This window comes from Trichomonas vaginalis, chromosome III (assembly GCF_026262505.1).
Source record: "Trichomonas vaginalis G3 chromosome III, whole genome shotgun sequence".
Lineage (NCBI taxonomy): Eukaryota > Parabasalia > Trichomonadida > Trichomonadidae > Trichomonas > Trichomonas vaginalis.
In genome coordinates this window covers 26,362,447-26,376,202 of record NC_067205.1, presented here as the reverse complement: position 1 = coordinate 26,376,202, position 13,756 = coordinate 26,362,447, and the positions used below count along the sequence as shown (strand labels likewise).

Below are 13,756 nucleotides of genomic sequence, written 5' to 3'. Positions count from 1 at the left end.
ATACCATTGTGTCAATTTTTTTCTGAAATTAACTTTAAAAGTACTAAGTAAGATCATGAGATATAGCAATATATGTTTAAACCAACTTATATTTTGGTTGTACACCACTTGTATGTGCCGGATACCATTGTGTCAATTTTTTTCTGAAATTAACTTTAAAAGTACTAAGTAAGATCATGAGATATAGCAATATATGTTTAAACCAACTTGTATTTTGGTTGTACACCACTTGTATGTGCCGGATACCATTGTGTCAATTTTTTTCTGAAATTAACTTTAAAAGTACTAAGTAAGATCATGAGATATAGCAATATATGTTTAAACCAACTTGTATTTTGGTTGTACACCACTTGTATGTGCCGGATACCATTGTGTCAATTTTTTTCTGAAATTAACTTTAAAAGTACTAAGTAAGATCATTTATTTTTGCATAATATAATGCCAATATGGTTTCTTTTGATTTTATTTCATTTATAAGCAAATCAGATTTACCCAAAAACTCCACTCCATAAGCGTTCATTTGCTAAATTAAAAAGTGACAATGGGCTAGTCTGTCCCTTTCTCGTGATATTTACATCACATTTTTAAGAGGTTTATGGGCGTCCTAAGGGAAAATTGAATAGCTAGGGCGTCCCGAATTTTCATTCTAAGATTTAAATATATAGGGTGTCCAAAGGTGCGTTTAGCACAGCGCTCTATATGAGACTATTAAAGGAGATATATGCTGATTATAAATATATAATAAAAAATATGAATATATGTATATGATGAGTATGTTGTATTTTGGCGCCATGCCGGGATATAAAATGAATTTTGAGACAAGAGGCGGTTTCGCAGGAAATTTTGGCGGGATTTTTTTCATTTTTTTAATGAATCATAAAGAAAACATCCTCGCTCTTGCAAAAAAATGCAAAGACTGTAAAAAATCTACGAGACATTGGTAAAATGCTTCGGTATGGATGCTCCTAGCTATTCCACTGTAACGTATCATGTTAGGATGTATCACTTCATGAACAAAAAGGCGCCCATCATAAAAATTGACAAAAAATCGCCGGATCAAAGAAAAATCAAAGCAATTCTTCAAGCGCTAGATGAAGACCCAAGAGCATCACTCAGAAGGATAGAGGAGATGACAAAGATACCACGTACAACAGTCAGTTATTATCTGCACAATTATTTGAACTACAAACTAGCGTATACACGTTGGGTTCCGCACAACCTTAATTCAGTTCAAAAAAAATCTAGAGTCCAATCTTCGAAAGAGCTCCTCTCTATATTGGGTGCGTATCAATCCAAGAAGTTTCGCTTTTTAGTAACAGGGGACGAGTCTTGGTTTCAATATGCAACAGAAGCCAAAATCATGTGGATCCCGAAGGATGAAAATCCGCAAACATTCCCGAAGAAAAAAATTGACACACTAATGATGATGTTGTCGGTTTTTTGGGGCGTGAATGGCATCATCGCAATTGATATTCTTCAAAAACCTAATACGATGAATGCTCAGTATCTAATTGACAATGTTCTTACTCAAATTATCAATTCTGATGAGTTTGAGAAATCCAAACAACAAAAACAAAAGTTTGCAATTCATTTTGATAATTCAAGAGTTCACAAAAGTCATAAGGTAATGAATTACTTGGTGGAAAACAATGTCAAAGTTGTTCCAAACCCAATTTATTCACCTGATATTGCACCCTCTGACTTTTATTTATTCGGCACGCTAAAAAAGAGAGCTGAAGGACGCGAATTCGCGAGTCCAGATGATCTTGAAAATTTTGTAAGAGAGCAATTTGAGCAATTTTCTCATGATGATTTAAAGCGTGTCTTTCAAGCCTGGATCGATCGCTGCGAACGCGTGATTGAATCCAATGGTGATTATATTTAAATAAACTTTATATATATGTAACTTGTTTATTTCTATTCGCAGTATTCAGGTTTGTGCTAAACACACCTTTGGACACCCTATATTATAAAAAAAAGGTAGTGGGGCTTCCAGACGCGTTGCGCCCTCTAGCTCCGAAGATGTTTAGTATAAATGAAGTTTTTATTCGGAGGGCTTCCAGGCGCGTTGCGCCCTCTAGCCCCGAAGATGTTTAGTATAAATGAAGTTTTTATTCGGAAAATTGTTAGTCTTCTGGTGTGAATTCGGAGGGCTTCCAGGCGCGTTGCGCCCTCTAGCCCATAAGAAATTTTGCCCAAGACCCAAGAGGAGGACCGAACCCCAGCCGACCAGCCGGTGAGAAAACCAAAACCGTTGTTATTTACATTATATAATGTGTCACTTTTCACAAATTATATATGTTTTCATGTTTTGTCACTTTTCTGTCACTTTTCGGGTAAAAACATTTTTATTATTATATATAAATGAATTTTACAAAACCGCTGTTACCGTTCTTTGGAAATAAGAGTAGATGTAAAGATATTATATTGAGGTGAGTGGGGCTTTGGCTTTGGTTAGCGGTTGAGAATTGTTAATGTTTGAATTGTGGTTAACAGCGTTGGCTTCCATTAGATAAAAATGAACTGACCAAAAAAGACAGATATTTAAATATTTGAGATGAACCGTTTTCGTCAACGGTAACACCCTCTATTTTTTATTTTATTTAATAGTTACCGTTGGAAAAACGGTTTATCTCAAATATTGAATGAACTATAAACGTTTTTTGTTTTCTATATATACTTTTTTGTCCAACGGTAAAATTTTTTACACAACGGTTTTTGAGAGTCGTCGCCGTTGACTTTTTTGTAGAGCACTCAAAATAGTATAACTTTGTCCGGACAAGTAAGGGTCTATCGTCGCTACAAGAAAAGTTACAGGCGTTCCAAGGAAGTATACTTTGAGAAGCCTTTTCCCCCTTATAGAATGAGATAAGACGATTATTTTACAAAACTGACAACACTTTGACTGAGTAGTTTTTTGTGCTGAACAAAAAGTGTCATATAAACATCTGTCAAAAACCACTTTTTAACTTCACTTAAAATGCCACGTAAGCTACGTAAGAATATACGTAAGAGGAAGGGAGCATTGAAACATCCAATAGTAAAACTGACACCACAACAACAGTTGCAACAACAAATGATGAATGACCCCACTATGTTGCAACAAATGTCAAGCAATCCTATGCTTTTAAACCGAGTTATTGGTGCACAGAGTGGAGGTTTAAGAGCGGCACTTTTAGCGAAAATGGCAGGCTATGGTGGAGCTGCAGACGGAACAGCTTATAACCCTCAAAGTCAAATGAATTTGAGTTCACTCAAAAATCAAATAACAGATGTCAAAAAGTCAAACATAGACATACAGAAACAAATAAGTGAAAACGAAAAGAAACTAGAATATGACAGACACACAAAGAAACTCAATGAGTTAAACGTAGAGAAAAAGAAGAAAGAAGAACAACTGAAAGAACTAAGTACAGAGAAATATGCGAAAAAAGTGTCAGAAAAAGCAGCAGAAGTAGCAAAAATGGAACAAGATGTTATAAATTTGAAAAACCCATACTACTCAATATAAAGTACTGAAAGATGAAGAAATAAAACAAAAAGCCCTGAAGACATATATGGATAGCGATGAGTATAAAAAAGAAGTTGAAGCAAATGTAAAGGCAGAAAAACTTTTACAGTTGCAAAAACCAAACCGTACGTATGAAAACTTAGCACAAGAAAGTAAAAATAACGACGCAGCTATGCAAAAGGCAATGAAAAGCGCAAGATATATAAAAGCTAATAATGACTGGTTAGATGCCCAAGCCAACGCTAAAGCAGCCCACAATTATAGGGTCAATAAGGACAAAAATACAAGCGGATGAAGACAGTTCAAATGAAGCTTTAATGAATGCTGACTTTAAGAACGCCTTCGAAGCTCTTCATAGTAAGGTGAAACTAGTGAACGACTTCTCATCTGGAAAGAAACTGAAGTCTGAAGGTTTCGACAAAGAGTTAAGAGAAGTAGCACAAAATATGACGAAAATAACAGATGCAGCAACGAGACAGGCAGCTCAAAGTGCCTATGACGCCGTTAGAGCAGCTGTTGTGGAAAGTCAAGAAAAAGAGTTACAACAGACCAAAACAGACCTAGTAAATGCTTTCTTAAAAATGAAAAGTCAGGTAGGACATTATGCTGCAGATGGAACATATGTGCCAGCTGGTGGAACTTATATACCACCAAACCCTCCAAGAGAAGCACCTGCACCAGGACTACCTAAAACATTTACATCGTCACATGGACACAGACACAGGCATGCACCAAAACCAACACAACAACCAACAGTTCAAAATCCAGCACCACAACAACAACCAAAACCAACAGTTCAAAACCCTGCACAGCAACCAATAGTTCAAAATCCAGCACAGCAACAACAACCAACACAGCAACCAACAGTTCAAAATCCAGCACAACAACCAACAGTTCAAAACCCTGCACAACAACAACCACAAACAGAGCAAGGACATAAAAGAAGTAGAGAACAAGGAAACCAAGAATTCTTAAAAATGCTTAAGGAAGATTATGGTTACCCAGCTACTCTTGACTTTAGTGACAGATATAAAGAAGCTATTAGAAAGTTCAAGGAAGGAAATACTGACCCGAACCTATTTAGCTTTATGGTTCAGCATAAAATCGGATATAATCTCAAACATGGAAAATACAAGCTCGCAAAGGGATATGATTTAATAGCATATCATCCAAATGACATGGATGAATTTACTCCGAGATATTTGATGTCAGAGCTAAATGATAATTCAACTCTCTTCATGAAACGCGTAAAAAATAGAGACGGAACGAAAGAAGAAAGGCTTATGAGTCCGGATGACTTAGATAGGGAACTTGTTAAAAACGGTCTCGGAATATATGAAATGCCAGCAGATGAGGTACAAGAAACTCCACAGGAAGAAGTTCAGATACAACCAGACATGGAAGAAATAGTTCAGCAACAACAGCTAGAAGAGCCAGAAGGAAACGAACAAGTCCCTCCTTTGGAAACTAACTTCACAGAACTAGATGAAGATTTGGAACAGCCGAAAATCTTGACCCTCCAAACGTGTATGCGGAAGAATATGGAATCTTTCCAAGAGTCTAAGAAAAATTCGGCTGACATAGTAGAAGAATATCGAAAAATGTTCACCGACATACAAACGACTCCAACATTCAGATGAAAATATTTCAGCAATAGAATGGAAGTACTGAAAGAAAATGTACGCAAATACAATAATCCTTTTTACTTACGACCATATAACGTTCAATCTTTGGCTGAACTGGTGAAATAAAAGGTTAAATTTCAACAAAACATATAGAAATGAAACATTGTTTAAAGTTCATTCAGAACCTAACCAATATGGAAACAAACCTACTTTTGTTTCTGCAGACTATGGAACTACAATGAGATGTGGTCATAAAGCTAATCCGGATAGGTGGTTCATAAACTTACAACCTCAATTCCAAGAAGTTGTAGACGCAATGGAAGTGAATGGTGAACCAGATATAGCTGGTATTTTCAGCGCGGCTTTAATGCCATTGAAAGATATGAAAGATGCAGATAGTTTGGACCAGTATGAAATGAACATGGCTGAGGGAAATATAACACCTGACGTTCTAGAACATTTATCTCAAAAGAACTACACAGAACCATAGAGATGGTATATTTGGTGAAGAGTTTAGAAAGAAAGTTAGGGAGAGAGAAGGAAGAGAACCTATTGTACATGACCTTGCAAACGAAAGTTTAAAATGTCATAAAAACTTACTTTGCAGACAATGAACTGAGAAGGGATGAATATTTAAAAAACTCAAATGGACAGTACCAAATGAAATGTTAGTATTGAAAAACATGTTCCATGACAAAATAAAACCAACTACAGAAATAAATGACGCAAGACTGAAACGTTGGGTAAAAGCTTTCCCATTCACAAAAGATATTATTGGTTACATGGAAAGAAAACCAGAATGGCTACAAAACATATATTTGGAAACGAGCTTATTCCATATGGACAAGCTCTGTTTGAAGAGCTTGAACCGGAAACTCAGGAAAGAGTCATGCAAACAATACGCGAAGACTCAAATACAAACTATGACAAAATCTTTCTAGGATATAGGTTACCTGAGATGGGCGACCAGAGCCCAAAGGCAAAAAGGACATGGGAAATTTACAACATACTAGGTGAACATGAGGCAAAGATGCTACAACTTGAAGCAGAGGGCAAGTTACCAAAAGCTACACCAAAGAAGAAGAGAAGAGTAGAACAAAGTGAAAGTAGTGAAGAAGTAACTTCATCTAGTGAAAGTAGTGGCAATGAAGGAAAAAGAAGAGTTAAAGATTCAGTTAAAAACTCAGTCAGGAAGAAAGTAAAGCTTGGTCCGAGTGGGTTCTATTATGACATATAAATCCAACTATTCTATATTTTTACCCATATGAAATGTACGCCGCTCAGAATATAACGCCAACAGTTTTGGATGCCATGAACGGAAATGTTTCCGAATGGTATAACGAATGCGACAATGCCATTAGAAGGTCAGAAATAGTTCCTGGAACTTACGAATATACAACTGCTGTTTCTTATGGAAACGTAGGTGAGTTTGGAGAAGGTTCTTCAACAACAGTAGATATTGCTTGCGACAGGTTTCATATTATTTCTATTGACAACTCATTCTTATACGTGGAACAAGACATTGAAATAAAACCTTCTGCCAAGTTGTCTGACAAGAAAGGTTGCAATGGAATTTTCTATGTCGGATACCAATATGCTCCAGAAGTTTTCATGGGATATAAGATATATTCTAACTCTGACTTAGTTCAAACAGTAACATGGGCAAACTATGAATGGTTCGCTTTGAGAAACTCAGTACAACCACAAGCTAGAGAACAAACAGACCAGTATGCAACTATTGAGAAAATAAGAAGACTTGACCCTAACGTTCCAGGAGTTTATGTTAACCTTTCTGGTTCAGATGGAACTGCTGCCACTAAAGTAAAACTGAAACTTAGAGTTCCTTTGTCATCTTTCCTCATCTTCAGGTTTTTAAGATACTTGCCAAACTGGGCAGGAAAAATTTCTATCGAACTTACTCCAAGCAAAAATAACTTAGTCATTGCACCAACACAAGACCCATTCACTATTACAGACGTAAAGGGAACAAATCAAACGTCATTCGCCGAATTTTGCAAAGACAAAGTTGACTTAGACTTTGGTTTCTCAAACTTCAACAATGAAGTAAACTATTATTTCAATGCTGCTGGAACTGCTTGGGACCCAGTTAAGTTCACATGCGAAAAATTTGAATGCAAGAGAATAGAAAGCAGACTTGCCGTCTATATGTTGGACCCAGATATTTCAAATGCTTTAGCTGCCAAATATATTGCAGTTCCACTTATGTTCCCTATACACCAAAATATCTGTCAAAGACTTTGCAGGTGAAGTTGGAAACCAAAGTGCTGACCCAGGTGCAAGAACAGATATTGCTTTAACACTGCAATGAAACATGCAGATACTATGTTTGTACTGTTCAGACGAACTATAAATGACTATTCTTGTTTCTACAACCCTGGTATTAAATATCATATAAACATAGATGGCAAATATTATCCAAGAGAAGAATATTCTACAGTTGAGGATATGAGGTCATACAACTTGACATTAGATGCTATGAACTTTAACAACAACTTCACAACAACCATTAACCCTGAAATGCAAAGTTCTATTATGCCATATGTGAAAGTATGGACTCATACAGGAGGTCAAAAAACTCAATATACAAATGGAGACCGTTCAAACTTTTGGCTTGGCATTCCATTTGCTGACTCAGAAGACTTTATGGTGGTATTTCAACTGTTGGTACTGTACAAATACAATATACTGGTGACAGAGACGGTCCAGATGAATTGAGAGCAAAGAAGTTTACAAAACCAATAGCACTTTTCACGGAAGATGCTCTTTTGAAGATTCGTTCGATGAAACCTGCTGGGGCTCCTCAGATTGGCATAACGACAGCTTCCATCGAGCAGATTTTGGCAGCAGGTCAGTAAGTTGTTCTTGAACTGACTTCTCTCCGTCAAATATTGACAGTACGCCAGTTTTGACATAATATTGTATTATAAAATTTCCTTTAGTAATATCGGTCAGTTTTGAAGTTATATTTTTGTCTGCTTCAAGAACTTTCACCATTTCAGTTATACCAACTTTCTTTGCTTTATGAAAATATTTTGGTTCAGCAAATATTGCTATTCTATAACATTTTCCATTGTTTGTGTAAAGAACTATTCTGTCAATGTATTTGTATTGTTTGTGAGTATAAACTTTGTTCTGCTTCAATTCAATAAGATATCCGAATACGTCCATCTTTTTATTCTAAGTAAAATGTCATTTCCGAAAAATAGAAGCGTAAGTGTTTCAAAAGGTTTAATGGCGGTGGCAGATGTGAAGTTAAATTCACCAACTCAAACAAACAGTCAAAGTGTTATTGTCAATGTCAAAGACAGAGATGTTGAAGTGGGGAAACCATACGAAGACGAAGATGGTATAACAATTGTTCCTGTAAAAGAACCAACATATCCTGAAGTTAACAGAGACTTAAGTTCTGTTGCAGATATTCGAAACGACTACCAACAACTGAAAGACAAACTTAAAACTCAGGAGAAGATTTGTCAAGCTTTAAGTATAATGTTAAACTTGGTCGAACACAACCCTGTAAAAGTGAACTCATATGTCATTGCACCTCATGAAGTTTTGAAAGAACTATTGAAACTTTTGACAGAGGCAGACGATATAAACATCAAAGAAATAGAACCCGACATTGGTTGCTGTGGTGTTTCATATAATGTCATTGACAAGATATACGTTATGAAAGGAGGTAGGGTTGTACAAACTGGCACAATTTTGCGGGCCGCGTGCCAGCTCCTGGCAGGCGGCCAAAATCAAAAAAGTGGCCAAAAATCGGGCCTCGTGGCGTGGAAAGGATGTCGCCCTTCGGGCTCCACCCTTTCCACGCCACTCGGCCTATGACCACAATTATATAATATGCTCATTATTATTTTTTCTTCTTTTTTCTTCTTTTTTTCTTTTTCTCTTTTCTTTCTTCTTTTTCCCTTTTCTTCCTTTTTTTCTAGTTTTGGAAAGGAAAAAGTAAAAAATTTAATAATTAATTTTATTACTATGAAAATATACTTTTTAGCTTATATTGTAAGCTGTGAGAGTTTTAAGTGATGGAAGATATAAATCAAATTTGAAATTCAACAAATCTTGTTATGATTAAGTTGAATATTGTACTCTAATTAAGAGTTTTCAGTTATGAACTCAGGTATTATATAATAAAAGTATAACTCAAGATAATAAAGAGGTTTTTAAAATGTAGATCTGAAAATCAAACTACCATGTTTGATATGATTAAGTTGAATAATGTTATTTTATTAAATGGTTCAAATCTGTGAAATCGGCAATTACAAATTAAAGGCGTAGTTCAAAAAATTAAAGAGATTTTAAAAATTTAATATCAGAATTAAACTAAAAAAAGGATTTAGTTATTTCAGTAATTATCAGAAAAGGTTAAAAAGATAGGGTAAGTAATGAGACTTGAGTGAGATGTGAGAAATCATATGTAAATAATTAGATATCTGATGAGTAAGGTAGTAATGAGAGTTAAGATCTGGTTAGTAAGGTAGTAATGAGAGTTAAGATCTGGTTAGTAAGGTAGTAATGAGAGTTAAGATCTGGTTAGTAAGGTAGTAATGAGAGTTAAGATCTGGTTAGTAAGGTAGTAATGAGAGTTAAGATCTGGTTAGTAAGGTAGTAATGAGAGTTAAGATCTGGTTAGTAAGGTAGTAATGAGAGTTAAGATCTGGTTAGTAAGGTAGTAATGAGAGTTAAGATCTGGTTAGTAAGGTAGTAATGAGAGTTAAGATCTGGTTAGTAAGGTAGTAATGAGAGTTAAGATCTGGTTAGTAAGGTAGTAATGAGAGATCTGCGGGCAGTAATGATACATCTATGAGTACATAACTAAAACCTGAGTTCTATGAGCGAAATCTGAGAGCTAAAAGCCGAGAGATCTAAGGTAAGTAATGAGAGAAGAGAATTTGAAATTTTACAAAATACGTTTACTCATACAAAATAATTCGCATTCTTTTATAACGAATCTCAATGCCAATTAATACATAAAACAGATTTTAGCAATCAATTGCAAGATTTAGAAAGATTTTATTTATAATCTCAGCCAAATTAACAAATATTTTATTGATTTCGTAAAAAATAGCAATAAAACATAAAAATATGACATTCTATTTTTCCAAAAAAATTTCAAAAATCATTTTTTAACATGAAATTTATATTTTTTGATTTTTTTTTGGAATTTTCAACCATGTCAAAAGTCGGGATCTACAAATGTATTCTCTTTGACATAGGATAAAAACATCCTTTCTTATAATTTCATTGTAAAATAAAATTTTCTTAAATTTATTGAATCCAAACTCAACTTTGCAACATTTTATTATCATAAAAACTAAGAAACATCAGGTAAACTTCAATTTGGAGAGCTTAAAATCATATCTAAATTGAAAAATAAGGGGAAAAAATTGTAAAAAAAATCTCATTAGATGGGGCAAAAAGTGACTTTTTTAATGTGTTTTTTTAAAAAATCGTGCCAGCTGGCCAAAAAAGGTGTGCCAGCAGGCGTGCCAGTTTGTACAACCCTAAAAGGAGGTGAAACGTTGAACTTAAAATATAGTTTCCCAGAGGTTATAAAAATATTTGACGACCACAACATTTCATTAAAATTTATTTGCTAAGTAAATGGCAGAAGACATAATGGTTTATACTATTACGACTAAAAACCCTGAGTCATATAATTCTATAACAACAAACTTACAAAGTCCTCAAGGACGATATTGTAAACTAACCTTAAACACAATGACGACTAAAGCCTGTTTTGCTCTTTTGACACCAGAAGACTTTATTGTTGTGAATGGTAAAAAATACTCCTTTGAAGATACTTACTCAGATATACCACCAACAGGTTTTGTTGACTTATTTAATACTTTAAGTACGGGTGTAACATGTGCTGCAACTAGAGCAGGTTTCATTATGTTTGGATGTCCGACTGAGTTTACTATTAATGATATGAGCTATAATACAAAACTTATATCTGGTTTTTACTACCAACAGTTTCCTATAACAGGAAAAGGTGTCATACAAGGTTTGTCTATTCCATTGACATTAAGCACACCAATCTTATATATTGTTTCAAACTTAGGTTCAAAGTGTTATTCGAATGTCGACAGAAACTATTATGACCAAAAGATACTTATGCGTATAAACAATACTTTCTCTGCTGGTTTGCCTATTGTTCATTCGAATGCAGAATTTTCAACCTTAGTGAACTCAAACACTTTGGCAAGTATAACGTTGACATTAGTTGACGCAAACTTTGTTCCTGTAAAACTTTTATGTCCTATGTATTTGTCAATGACGGCAGAAAGTTTCGAATTGGAAGATGCAACTGGTGAAAGTATTGTATTACAAGAACAACTTCAACAACAAATAGCTCAAGAACAACAAATGCAACAAATGGAACAACAAAGTCAAGAATAAAAAAATAATATTTTTTTTATTTTTATAAAAATGTACAGAATAGATGTTTCAGATTTTTATGACTTCCAAGCATTCAGAAATATGTGTCCATTTAGAGACTATAACAAAGCAGTCGAGAATTTGAAACGTTTAGTCATTTATGTTGACTCTGCCCCAGAATGTTATGTCATGAAAGAATGGGATGTTGTCTTTAACAAACCAAGAGCAACAATAGTGTCTGAACAAGAATGTAGACAGAAACTTAAGAAAATACAAGTTGTACAAGTTGGAATGAAGATGTTAGATGCTTGGGATATCTTATTGTCAAAGTTAGAAGATTTTTCAGTTCGAGGTATAAAGTTCTATACACCTTCTCCAAACTTCTATTCTATCTTCACTGGATATAAATACGAACAAGTAGAATGGAAACACAGTATTATAGAAGCTTGGTTAGACCATGTCAAAGAAATTATATGCAATGGAAACGAAAGAGTCTATGAGTATATCTTATGTTGGTTTGCAAATATCTTACAACATCCAAGTGCTAAAAATGAAACTGCTCTCATTATAATTGGAAAACAAGGAACTGGTAAGAATACTTTCATTACAGATATTTTGTGCAAACTGTTAGAAGGTTATTCGAATCCGAATATGACAAACTTAGAAAACATCTGTGGCAAGTTTAACTCCTCAATAGAGAATATGAAACTTATAGTTTGCAATGAACTTCAAAGTATAGATACAACAAAAGTTTTGAACTCAGATGCTTTGAAGAGTCTTATAACAGATAAAGTTGGAGTTGTTGAAAGAAAGTATAAAGACTCAAGAGTTTGTGAAAATGTTGCAAACTTCATTATGGTTTCAAACAATGCTGTTCCGATGAAGTTAGAAAGTTCTGACAGAAGATATGTAGTTGTCAGAACGTCAGATTCTCATATGCAAGATACTGAATATTTTGACGCTTTGTCAGAAACTTTGACATCTGACTTTTACAACCACTTGTTCTCATATTTCATGACATTAGATATTTCTAAGTTCAATCCAAGACAAATTCCACATACCGAAGAGAGACAAACATTGTTAGAAGCAAACAAGAGTGTTTATGAACTGTTCGTAGAAGAAAGCGACTTTGAGTGTTTAGATGAAAAGTCTTTATATGATGAATATAAACAATATTGTCAAGAGTATGGTTATATGCCAGCGTCTAAACGAACATTCTTGGCAAATGTCAAAAGTCTTTTAGACGTACAGAATGGTGTATATACAAAGAAAATTTTTTCTGAGTAAATTTAAAAAAATATTTTTTTATCCGATAGAAAAGATGACGAAATTCATCTCAGTAAACAAGTACATGTCAGGACTTAAAGAAGAACTAGACCCATTCACATATTTGAATGTTTACTTCTACCATTTTGAAAAGTCTTCATTCAGCAAAGTTTGGAACATCGAACCAGTTAAGTTTGCTATTGTGACTAAAAATGGTGCGAAATTTGAAGACTTAGACATAGAAGGTTTGTTAGCAGTCAAAGAAAGTTTTGACAGAAGGTTCTCAAACCTTAAAGAAGGCAAAGCATACAAACTTGTTATACCTTATGAACCAAAGAAGACAGACGACTATGAATATTATGAGTCTAAAGTTGTAGAAGTTCAAGGTAAATTGGGTAAAAAGCTATTAGAGTCTAAGCCAGTGTTTACTCCTAAAAAGGAAGAGAACATTGACATTGACCCAGAAATGTTAATAAAATAAAATTTTATTTTTACATGTCAAATTTCTTCTTCGGTGGAATTGGCTCTGGTTCTTTCTTCTCTTCTTCTACTTTCTTTTCTCTCTTCTTCTTTTCTGGTGGTGAGACGTCAAATTTCTCAGAACCATATTTATGTAAAAGTTCTTTTTCCTTTAATAGCTCATCTATTCTGTTTTCTATTTCATCTTCAAGAACAGCGCATGTGTCTTCTTTGCATTCTAAGAACTTTTGTTGGACTTCATCTTTCCAATCGGCGTCATCTCTGTCAACAAGTCTGTCATTGACAAATTTTAAGACTGCTCTTTGTAATGTTTTATGGTTCTTGTCATATTCCCAGAAACAGAACTTTAGAACAAATTCACCTTTCTTGTTTACACTATGTAAGATTTTATGGTCGACAGATGTTTTGCTGTCGAAAAGCTTGTCTCGAATATAGATAGCGAAATCGCTAGACATTTTCTAAAAGA

At 34.4% G+C, this 13,756-nt stretch overlaps 5 protein-coding genes and 4 pseudogenes across 9 annotated transcripts, besides 4 other annotated features; 8 read left to right on the top strand and 1 right to left on the bottom strand.

Moving 5' to 3' along the window:
• Positions 1-564: part of a mobile genetic element that runs on past the window's edge.
• Positions 565-663: a mobile genetic element.
• Positions 663-1,965: a mobile genetic element.
• On the top strand, positions 759-1,885 carry TVAGG3_0768340 (annotated as a pseudogene). The gene has a single exon. A coding segment is annotated over exon 1 (1,127 nt).
• Positions 1,966-2,980: 1,015 nt separating the features above from the next.
• TVAGG3_0768320 lies at positions 2,981-3,619 on the top strand (annotated as a pseudogene). Its single transcript has one exon. A coding segment is annotated over exon 1 (639 nt).
• Positions 3,620-4,092: 473 nt separating this feature from the next.
• TVAGG3_0768310 lies at positions 4,093-5,075 on the top strand (annotated as a pseudogene). The gene has a single exon. A coding segment is annotated over exon 1 (983 nt).
• Positions 5,076-5,317: 242 nt separating this feature from the next.
• Positions 5,318-13,756: part of a mobile genetic element that runs on past the window's edge.
• On the top strand, positions 5,919-6,373 carry TVAGG3_0768300 (annotated as a pseudogene). The gene has a single exon. A coding segment is annotated over exon 1 (455 nt).
• TVAGG3_0768290 (protein of unknown function, DUF4106 family) lies at positions 6,406-7,248 on the top strand (the record flags this gene model as incomplete). The annotated part of the gene is made up of 1 exon (XM_051245884.1): positions 6,406-7,248. A coding segment is annotated over one exon (843 nt), but the record flags the coding sequence as incomplete, so codon positions are not given.
• On the top strand, positions 10,885-11,565 carry TVAGG3_0768280 (uncharacterized protein; the record flags this gene model as incomplete). Its single annotated transcript, XM_051245883.1, has 1 exon — positions 10,885-11,565. One exon carries the CDS (start codon positions 10,885-10,887, stop codon positions 11,563-11,565), a length of 681 nt encoding a protein of 226 aa, XP_051092470.1.
• On the top strand, positions 11,734-12,831 carry TVAGG3_0768270 (uncharacterized protein; the record flags this gene model as incomplete). Its single annotated transcript, XM_051245882.1, has 1 exon — positions 11,734-12,831. One exon carries the CDS (start codon positions 11,734-11,736, stop codon positions 12,829-12,831), a length of 1,098 nt encoding a protein of 365 aa, XP_051092469.1.
• TVAGG3_0768260 (protein of unknown function, DUF4108 family) lies at positions 12,866-13,291 on the top strand (the record flags this gene model as incomplete). Its single annotated transcript, XM_001300170.1, has 1 exon — positions 12,866-13,291. One exon carries the CDS (start codon positions 12,866-12,868, stop codon positions 13,289-13,291), a length of 426 nt encoding a protein of 141 aa, XP_001300171.1.
• On the bottom strand, positions 13,302-13,745 carry TVAGG3_0768250 (uncharacterized protein; the record flags this gene model as incomplete). Its single annotated transcript, XM_001300169.1, has 1 exon — positions 13,302-13,745. One exon carries the CDS (start codon positions 13,743-13,745, stop codon positions 13,302-13,304), a length of 444 nt encoding a protein of 147 aa, XP_001300170.1.